General features: G+C 48.4%; 1 protein-coding gene across 1 annotated transcript in view; it reads left to right on the top strand.

Moving 5' to 3' along the window:
- itgb4 (integrin, beta 4) overlaps window positions 1-10000 on the top strand; it is a 71344-nt gene that overhangs the window by 37277 nt on the left and 24067 nt on the right. Inside the window, exons 25-37 of the mRNA XM_072455744.1 lie at window positions 1106-1285; window positions 1889-2037; window positions 2618-2825; window positions 2897-3214; window positions 3631-3788; window positions 4747-4927; window positions 5223-5360; window positions 5428-5610; window positions 5689-5817; window positions 6013-6150; window positions 7769-7876; window positions 8000-8047; window positions 8110-8265. Coding sequence (XP_072311845.1) covers window positions 1106-1285; window positions 1889-2037; window positions 2618-2825; window positions 2897-3214; window positions 3631-3788; window positions 4747-4927; window positions 5223-5360; window positions 5428-5610; window positions 5689-5817; window positions 6013-6150; window positions 7769-7876; window positions 8000-8047; window positions 8110-8265 — 2094 coding nt within the window. The remainder of the gene's footprint in view (window positions 1-1105; window positions 1286-1888; window positions 2038-2617; window positions 2826-2896; window positions 3215-3630; window positions 3789-4746; window positions 4928-5222; window positions 5361-5427; window positions 5611-5688; window positions 5818-6012; window positions 6151-7768; window positions 7877-7999; window positions 8048-8109; window positions 8266-10000) is intronic.

Raw genomic sequence — 10000 nt, 5'->3', positions numbered from 1 at the left:
ACTGACCCTCTTCAGTGCCCCTCTGCACTGACCCTCTGCACTGACCCTCTGCACTGACCCTCTGCACTGACCCGCTGCACTGACCCTCTTCACTGACCCTCTGCACTGACCCTCTGCACTGACCCTCTGCACTGACCCTCTTCAGTGCCCCTCTGCACTGACCCTCTGCACTGACCCGCTGCACTGACCCTCTTCACTGACCCTCTGCACTGACCCTCTGCACTGACCCTCTGCACTGACCCTCTGCACTGACCCTCTGCACTGACCCTCTGCACTGACCCTCTTTAGGGCTCTGACACAGACCAGTGAATGAAAGCGTACAAAAGCAAAACATATTGATAAAATATTCAGCAGCCTCAAAGAGCGTACTATAGTACTAGTACTTTGGTTAGTATTGTGATAACTCGTATTCAGAGCGTACTATAGTACTAGTACTATAGTACTACTTGGTTAGTATTGTGAAGGCCGTACAGTGCAGTTTGTGTGATATTTCCTTCATCTTTACTTGTACTTGACTTATTTCAATTAAAAATAACAATCTAAAGTTTTGGGATCCATGAATATGAGCGGGGTGCACGGTGGCAAAGGCGGTCAGCGCTCTTGCCTCCCAAGAAGGAGACCAACATCACATGATCTCTCTGGGTGGAGTCTGCATGTTCTCCCCGTGTTACCGTGGGTTCTCTCCGGGTTCTCCGGCTCCTCCCACCGTCCAAAGACATGCATGTGCTAGGTAAAAATTGGTGACTCTAAATTGGTCTAAATTGGTCATTGGCACAAGTGAATGAATGTGAGCGTGAACTGTGTGTAATGTCTATCTCTCTGTGTTGGCCCTGCGACAAGTTGGCCACTGTCCAGGATGGACCCCGCCTAAGGCCCGAAGTCACTGGGATAGGCTCCAGTCACCCGCGACCCCGAAAGGGAACAAGCGGTAGAAAATGGATGGATGGATGGATGAATAAGAACAAGGCCTCCTTATTGGTTGAAGCAATGTATTTTTATCTCACAAAAAAGAGACACGTTATGGACAATGTACTTTCTAAAGCCTTTGACACTGTGTCGCTTTCATGAAAGGCTCTAAAAGCAGCTGTTTAACCCCGCTCCACAGATGCGACTGGGGCGGTGGAGTTCCAGGAGGGGGTGGAGTCTTTGGACGTGCACGTGCCTCTGTTTGTGAAGGACCAGGATGAAGATGAGAAGAAGCTGCAGGTGGAGGCTCTGGACGTCCCGCTGGGCATCGCCGAGATCGGGAAGAAGTTCGTCAACATCACGATAACCAAGGACCACGGTACATCTGAGGGGGCGGGGCTTAGGCTGACCTCAGCAGGGCTTGACCTTCACACTATCGAACCGGGCAAGCGTGAGTGGAGACTGTTTAGTTAGGATCAGTCGAGGAAATATTGAGCTATAAAAGACCTTTACTCCAAACAGGACAATGTCAAAGCCAAACTATTTCTGAATCAAATATGAATAAATGATGATGAGTCATAATCATGCGAGGGACAGGCTCCGCCTCCTCTGTGAGTGACAGAAGAGACAGACCTCCAGCTTCAACCTTTGTCCTTCGTCCTCTTCGGCTCAGAAACGAGTCTTTCAGCCGTTGCTATGACATCATCAGGTGTCCCTCTCAGCAGCATAGCAACAGTTGTCAGGGACCACGGGGGAGGGGCCTGCTGGAGCTCAAGGTGCCAGAACCCTTAGTGGGCGGGGTTAAGACTTCATTCTTTGAAACATGTTCTTGGCCCTCTTGTGGTTTGGTCAGGTACAGTGCAACAGAGACGACTTCATGTGGTCACGAAATCTCATTCTAAAGTTATAATATATTTGAATATTCTAGATGTATGTGTTTTTTCTCAGTCCTAAATGCTCGATAACTGTGTGTGTCCCGCAGCCCCCAGCGTCTTCTCCTTCCTCCAGGACAACTACACCTACAGCCGGCAGGACGGGGTGGCCAACATCCCCATCATCAGGGACATCAGAGAGGACGGCCGCGCCCAGGTCTCCTACCGCACCATCGATCACACGGCCAAGGACAAGAAGGTGCCCGTCTGCTCACCAACACTGCACCATCTGCCAGAGGACCGAGCGGGCGTGTGGGGCGTGTCGGGCGTGTCGGGCGTGTCGGGCGTCTTCAAATAGAGTTTCAAACGTATTCGACCTGTTAACGCCTCGACATCGTTCAACCGTCATGCTAAATTACCCCGGTAGAGTTTCTCGGTTTGTGAACGTCACATTTAAGATGCCCTAAAATGGCAAAAGAATTATCATTGTATTCATTGTTGCAAACACATGACACCAGGCCATAAAGGAGACAAAGACATGTTTTCATCATTCTGAGACGCTTTAATGCTGTTTGTGCGTCAGCCTTTGAGTTCAGTTCTGCCTTGAGCCATATCCAGTTCTGGTTTGGACTTGATTTGGACACTTATTACTGTCAATCACGTCAAGAGTTTCACAAATGGGTTAGAATACACTTATTGTGTTTAAGACCCGGCTCTGTGTCACTCGTGTGCCACAAACACAAAAGTGCCAAAAGTACAATTTAACATGAGTCCAATTGACGGAAAAATCACCGTGGAAAAATGTTGTTCGATACTAAATTCCTGTGTTTCTGTGGCAGGACTTTATAACTGTGGGAGGAGATCTGACTTACGCTCCTGGAGAGACGCAGAAGCTGGTGCCGGTGCGTCTGCTGGAGCTGACGGAGCGAGACGGTCTTCTGGAGGACAAGCAGGTGAAAAGATTCCACATGGACCTGATCAACCCTCAGCAGGGGGCCAAGCTAGGACGCTACCCCAGAACCACGGTGACCATCGCCGACTTACCAGGTAAACCTCTGACACGCCTCAAACCTCGTTACCGCAGGGCTACTTTATCCTTTCTTTGCTTTTACATAAAGATATCAGCCAGGTGATGTTCAAGAGCCCCACCCAGAGCTTTTCTACCACCGAGCCGCTCTACAAAGTCCCCGTGATCCGCACTCGGAACCCGGGCACTCCGGCGACGGTCAGGTGGCGCACCAAGAAGGCCCAGCGCTTCGATCTGTCGGGAACGCTCAAGTTTGACCCGAAAGAGACCGAGAAGGACATTGTGATCAATCCCAAACTGTATCCGGCTCCGATCAAGCAAGAGAACTTCCAACTGGAGCTGTTTGACCCCGGCAACAACGCGGCGCTGGGAGAGCCGAGGACCACCACGGTGACCCTGACCGACAGAGGTCAGTGTGGAGCATGTGCAGGATGAGTCAAATAGCACAAATAGACCATGGCAACAGAATGTGACACACGTTCTGCACAACAAAGACTCCAGAGTCTAAGGCACCGAGCTGAACACTACAACAACTTTGCAAACGTGTGAATCTTTAGAACGTTTCCAAGAGCAAAAGGATGAGATACATTCAAATAAGAACACGAGACTGCAGTTCAGTCCCAGAGCAAAACACACACAACCACAACATTCAACCTGAATATTAGAGATTTAACACCATAATGAGGGAACAATGTCCGTGTCGCTCTTTCCCCTCTTGTTAAAGCTTTCAGCACAAATGATATATTACATAACTTAAGTATGTTCAGAAGAATGTTCCTTTAGAGTCTTTATGTTCATGTTGTGTTGAACTTGCTTGTGTGGCAGAGATCAGCCCGAAGCAGCAGATGGGTTTCATTAACCAGACGGCCACGTCCCCGACCGGACGCCTTCTGGCCCCTGGGAATCCAAGGGCCTTGGCCACGGGACCCAGAAACATCCGCCTCAACTGGGACCCCCCGTCCGGCAAGCCCCTGGGCTACAAGGTACACACTCACGTACTCATGTGCCACAGAGGAAGAGCAGGTGAAGTAATACAAGAAGACAAGTGTCACTTCCTGATTCATCCTAAAGACAAACACCTGAGATATCATTCCAGTAGAAAACACCCATATTATTATATTATTATTGTTTTATTACATGGTATTTCAATGAGGAATATCGTAATGAACCTGATCCTTTAAAGTCACTTATTGCATTGAACTAGCTTTTATAACAAGAACCAGACCACCAGCAATAGTTCTTTTCTATAGTTCTTCTATAGTTCTTTTATAGTTCAGCCCAGAATGTTCCACTGTCACTGTCAGACAAAGGTTCCTAAGACGGGGACAAGAACATAACTGTAATGATGCTGAACATGCTTGTGTTATTATTCATGTCCTCCAGCTTATGAAAGAGGGCGACGTTCAAACATGACACACTGCATTGTGGGTATGTTTATTATCATAGTTTAAGAGTCATGTGGGGCACCAGCCTCAGTTAGACAATTACCAATACTCAAATCAAATATCTAAATGAATAAAATAGATGAATGAATAGTTAGTTTATCTGAAGGTTTCTGAGAAAGTGAGCGTGACATTGACACTGATTCTGGAAATGGATCAGAAAAGCTTTTATTGCCGTAGTAACAGAATTCACAAATATTTCCTGTTTGTGAATTCTTGCTCTGATGATTCTGTGCAACATAAAACAATGAACTATGATAAAACAACTTATATAAAGTGTATATATAAAGAATGAACACTTTACCAAATGTGATTTATGACGATCTATTGACCAAATGATTAAACAGATAAATATGAATATGAAAGTTATTCCAACTTTCAAAGCACAAAGCATCTGATAACGAAAAGTCTGATGTCCGGCCTTCCTGTCACCATGGCAATGCTCATGTAATCACCTGTAGGTCGCTTACACTTTATCACTGCCGTGCTTGTGTTCCAGGTGAAGTACTGGATCTATGGAGACCCAGAGAAGGACGCTACAGTGCTGGATGTGAAGAGCCCACAGGCTGAGCTCACACACCTGTATCCTTACTGCGACTACGAGATGAAAGTGTGCGCCTACAACGCCCTGGGAGAAGGACACGACACTGACATGGTGCCCTGCCAGACCCTCGAAGACGGTAAGTGAGCAGACAAAAGGGATCGATAAAGTGCAGCGTAACGTGTAATACAAGGCACACTACTCTGCTTAGAAGTGAATTTATTGTTTAAGATTGAGATGAAACCGGAATGGAATCCACAATCTCAGGTGAACACGCTTCATAGCCACAATAACTATGAACATTAAGAAAGAACTGTAGGTTTGCTCATGTTTCTAAGATCTTCATTTTGCTGCAATGTTTGTCTGTTGAAACATTGGCAGGGTCACGTTTCACCAAATAATAAGGTTTCAATAATGACCCTGTTCTCCCTCAGCCCCCGGTGAACCAGGACGTCTCGCCTTCAACGTGATCAGTCCCACAGTGACTCAGGTGAGCTGGGCGGAGCCTGCAGAGACCAACGGCAACATCACCACCTACGAGGTCATCTACACGCCCATCAATGACGACATGAGTAAGAGCCACTCATAAAGAGCCGATCTTGAATGTTTCGGATGTAACAGCAGAGTCTCTTCTCCCAGAGCCCATGGGTCCTGCCAAGAAAGTCCACATAGACAACCCCAAGAAACGCATGCTCCTGATCGAGAACCTCCAGACCGCTCAGACGTACCAGTACAAGGTCCGGGCCAAGAACAAAGTTGGCTGGGGCCCCTTTAAAGATGCCACCATCAATTTGGCCTCCCAGCCTACCAGACCAATGTCCAGTAAGACTTGAGCAGTCATTTGCTGACAGTCTAGACGTTTGTGGTGTGAAATGTGTTGATGGATGTGTGTGTCCTCAGTCCCCATCATCCCGGACATCCCCATCGTGGACGCAGAAGCAGGAGACGAGTACGACAGCTTCCTCATGTACAGCAATGAGGTGCTCAGGACTCCAGGAGGCTCCAAGACCCCCAGTGTTTCTGGTGACGGTGGGTACAACAGTGTCTTCTCCTCAGATAAGACCATATTCAGCCTCGGCGCCCCCTGGTGGTTTGTGAGGCACCGCACACGGGGAAGGTCCACGTAAAGCTAGACACGACTCTGCTGTAGGCGGCGGCTGATCTCACATTCATACAGGAGCACTTATAAATAGTCCTGTTAAGACCTCAAAATATTCCCACAAGGCTGGAATGTTGTCAAGCTGGTGGGCTCTGACCTGGACCTGCGCACAGTGTCCTGGAAAAGGCAGGTGGATGTGATTCCCAGGAGTCGCATGAGCACAGACGCAGAGGCCAGCTCCGAGGAGACCCCCCCTCGCCCCCGCCCAGGTGAAGACCCACCCTGAGAGACCGCATGCCCCTTTCTGCTCATGTACTCTACTGTGCAACCTAAAACATGCACGTATAAGCTAATGGTCCCGCCGGCTCCAGGCTCCAGGGCCCTGGGCGGTGCAGTGGTCAGCCTCACATGTCCCTATAGAGATGTTAAAGGACACATATTATATCAAATGCATCAGGTAAAGGTGGCCCTGGCTCACAAAGCTCTGCTACGAGAGCAGATGATGTCTCCCAGATAAAGGAAATATTTTTAATAAATCAAATCTGAATTCTACCTTAATTACATTTTTTTAAAGGTCCCATCTCATGCAAAATGGACTTTTCAGATCATTTAACCTTCTTACAGAGCTATTGGTACCTCATATATGTGCCCAAAGTGTTTTTTTTATTGATTCCTGCAGTCTTTAGCTAGAGAACGGTCTCTATCCTTCTCCTTGGATGAGCAGATGAACGGGGGCTACCAGCATGCAGCTCACTGTTTCAGCCCCTCCAGGAAGTACTCTGTACTTGTAACACGGCTAGAGTAAACGAGACACAAGTCTGCATTTATTTCACTTTCTGCAAACTATGTTCCCTCATCAAAAGCACTGAAATGTGAAACTGTGTAATTCCCTCTGCAGCCGATTAGATGGGGCCAAAGCTCAGTTAGTCCCTCGGGAAACAGCAGAGACCCAAATGCAGTTATCTTTGTTATAAGCAATTCTTTTATTTTTTTAGTTCTTAAACATAATATGTCAACTAAAGATACTCAAGAGTATGTTTAAAGGAGAACAATTCACATTATGCATAATATTTGTCCTTTAACATAAGTAATGCGTTGGGTTTGGATCATGTTAGATGCATTATGCACCAGAAATGTCATATTTTTGGTCTTGAAACAAGTGTTGTGCTGATGCTAATGAGCATTAGCTTTGTAGCGTTAAGTCTGTCGGATCAACAAATAAAGTTAGTCATAAGATCAACTCAGAGTTTGGTGAGCGATGCTACGTTTGTATTTGCTTTGCCACTTTGTTCTCACCTGAGTCTGCATTTTCTCTAGTCCAATCATCTTGAGTTAAAGCGTCCCAGGAGCCGAAAGTGAGCCGGCCCCCTCTGGAAGCCAGTACCTCTCATGGGCCCCTTCGGACCCCTCAGACAGGGCGGTACAGATCACAACTCTGCAGTGGAAACACCTCGGGCCGCACTGTTCCTATGGAAACCTGGCTTTAGTCATTCCCTCTGCAGCCAGTAGATGGGGTTTTAACTACTAAAAGCCCATATGAGCATATTAAGCACATTATTGTGAGTTCTGAAACATGAAATGCTGAAGTTAAGGTTCTAAACAGCATGTGTAAAAGAGAATAACTGTACAAATAATACATACTATTTGTTCAGGCCACAAAACCAATATAAACAACATATAACATCTCTCAGGACCAAAGCGTTATATCCTTCTTACAGATTCAGAGCAGTTATTTTTTTACAGATTTTGGGAAACTTTTTCCACTTGTTTTCAAGCTGCTTTGCTCTAGTTATGTTCATGTTTGTAAAACATACATTTACTGTTCGTAAATGCCAAAAACCTCTTTGTAAGTCATTTAAATAATGTGCAACATGTTGACAGAATTCTCGATGAACGGGAAATGGGATCAGAACTTCCTTTTCCCTGGAGGCTCGCCCACACGCAACCTGTCCTCCTCCTCGCCCATGTCCACCATGAACTCCAGCTACAGAGTGGGCGGCGGCGGCGGCGGCGGCGGCGGCGGCGGCGGCGGCGGCGGCGGCGGCGGCGGCGGCGGCGGCGGCGGCGGCGGCGGCGGCGGCGGCGGCGGCGGCGGCGGCGGCGGCGGCGGCTCCTCCTACACCTCGGAGACCACCACCACACAGTATCTGTCAGGACCAGGTGAGATGTCCGGACTATAGCTGTGCTCAAAGACCTTTTCTGACCCCGTCTGGATCTGGCAGGAGGAACCCGGAGAACTGAGATGATCGGAGGAAGAGGAGGACTCACTACTACGGACGTGGTCATGAGGAAGCGCTCCGAGAGGGGCCTCTACACTGAAGAGAACATCCGAGACTCCATCGTCATGGGCGACGTGTCGGCCAACTTCCCCGACCTGGGTAAAAAACAGGAGAAAAAGTGAAAGTGCATATGACAAGTGAGAGCTCCGGTCCTCAAACATGGGCCCTCACATGTCCCCGTGTCCTCCAACACTAGAACATGTAGAATAGGCTCCTCCCTCTGGGGCCAGGACTCCCTGAGAAAGAGGTGCTACATCTCTGTGGGACGTCCCTGTAAAGGTCAATTAGATCAATATAATCTGAACCTCAATCTCTCATCGTCAAAACAACATTGACAATATTATCTACATGTCGATCTTTGGCCCTCCTCCTCTTGGAGGGACTCAGGGGCCAGTCTTCTGACTTTATTCCTATAGCTGTTGCATTGGCCCTTAAAAACACAAGTGCTGAATAATCCAGAGGGTTTGAGATGATGCAAACTCATCCACCACCTGAATGTCATTCTGGTGCAAAAGGGCCCCTGAGCTAAGGTCCTTCTGGTGCAAAAGGGCCCCTGAGCTAAGGTCCTTCTGGTGCAAAAGGGCCCCTGAGCTAAGGTCCTTCTGGTGCAAAAGGGCCCCTGAGCTAAGGTCCTTCTGGTGCAAAAGGGCCCCTGAGCTAAGGTCCTTCTGGTGCAAAAGGGCCCCTGAGCTAAGGTCCTTCTGGTGCAAAAGGGCCCCTGAGCTAAGGTCCTTCTGGTGCAAAAGGGCCCCTGTGTGTGACACGTTAGTGATGAGAGCGGACAGGCTTCATCACTCGTCTGTGACGCAGCGTTTGATTGGACAGAAGTTCATGATGAGCCACAGGTTCTTCCACAGCTGTCGCCATAGCAACCATAATGTAAACGAGAGCCAAACTCCATATCAACTTTATGATGATGAATGTATTGACAAACAAAACACCTTTATGTTGTTAAATGAGTGTTTAAAGGAGATCTAGAATACAACATGGATTAAGACCCCACGTGTGCATTAAGACCACACGTGTGTATTAAGACCCGCGTGTGCATTAAGACCCCACGTGTGCATTAAGACCCGCGTGTGCATTAAGACCCCACGTGTGCATTAAGACCCCACGTGTGCATTAAGACCCCGCGTGTGTATTAAGACCCCACGTGTGCATTAAGACCCCACGTGTGCATTAAGACCCCGCGTGTGCATTAAGACCCGCGTGTGCATTAAGACCCCGCGTGTGCATTAAGACCCGCGTGTGCATTAAGACCCCACGTGTGCATTAAGACCCCGCGTGTGTATTAAGACCCCACGTGTGCATTAAGACCCCACGTGTGCATTAAGACCCCGCGTGTGCATTAAGACCCGCGTGTGCATTAAGACCCCGCGTGTGCATTAAGACCCGCGTGTGCATTAAGACCCTGCGTGTGCATTAAGACCCGCGTGTGCATTAAGACCCCGCGTGTGCATTAAGACCCGCGTGTGCATTAAGACCCGCGTGTGCATTAAGACCCCACGTGTGCATTAAGACCCGCGTGTGCATTAAGACCCCATGTGTGCATTAAGACCCGCGTGTGCATTAAGACCCCATGTGAGCATTAAGACCCCGCGTGTGCATTAAGACCCGCGTGTGCATTAAGACCCCGCGTGTGCATTAAGACCCCATGTGAGCATTAAGACCCGCGTGTGCATTAAGACCCGCGTGTGCATTAAGAACCCGCGTGTGCATTAAGACCCCATGTGTGCATTAAGACCCGCGTGTGCATTAAGACCCCATGTGAGCATTAAGACCCCGCATGTGCATTAAGACCCGCGTGTGCATTAAGAACCCGCGTGTGCATTAA

The sequence above is a fragment of the Eucyclogobius newberryi genome, unplaced genomic scaffold, assembly GCF_026437365.1.
Source record: "Eucyclogobius newberryi isolate DKJ021-1_F unplaced genomic scaffold, fEucNew1.0.hap1 SCAF_20, whole genome shotgun sequence".
Taxonomy (NCBI): Eukaryota; Metazoa; Chordata; class Actinopteri; order Gobiiformes; family Gobiidae; genus Eucyclogobius; species Eucyclogobius newberryi.
The sequence above is the reverse complement of the archived record's forward strand: the minus strand, read 5'-3'. Positions and strand labels throughout refer to the sequence as shown.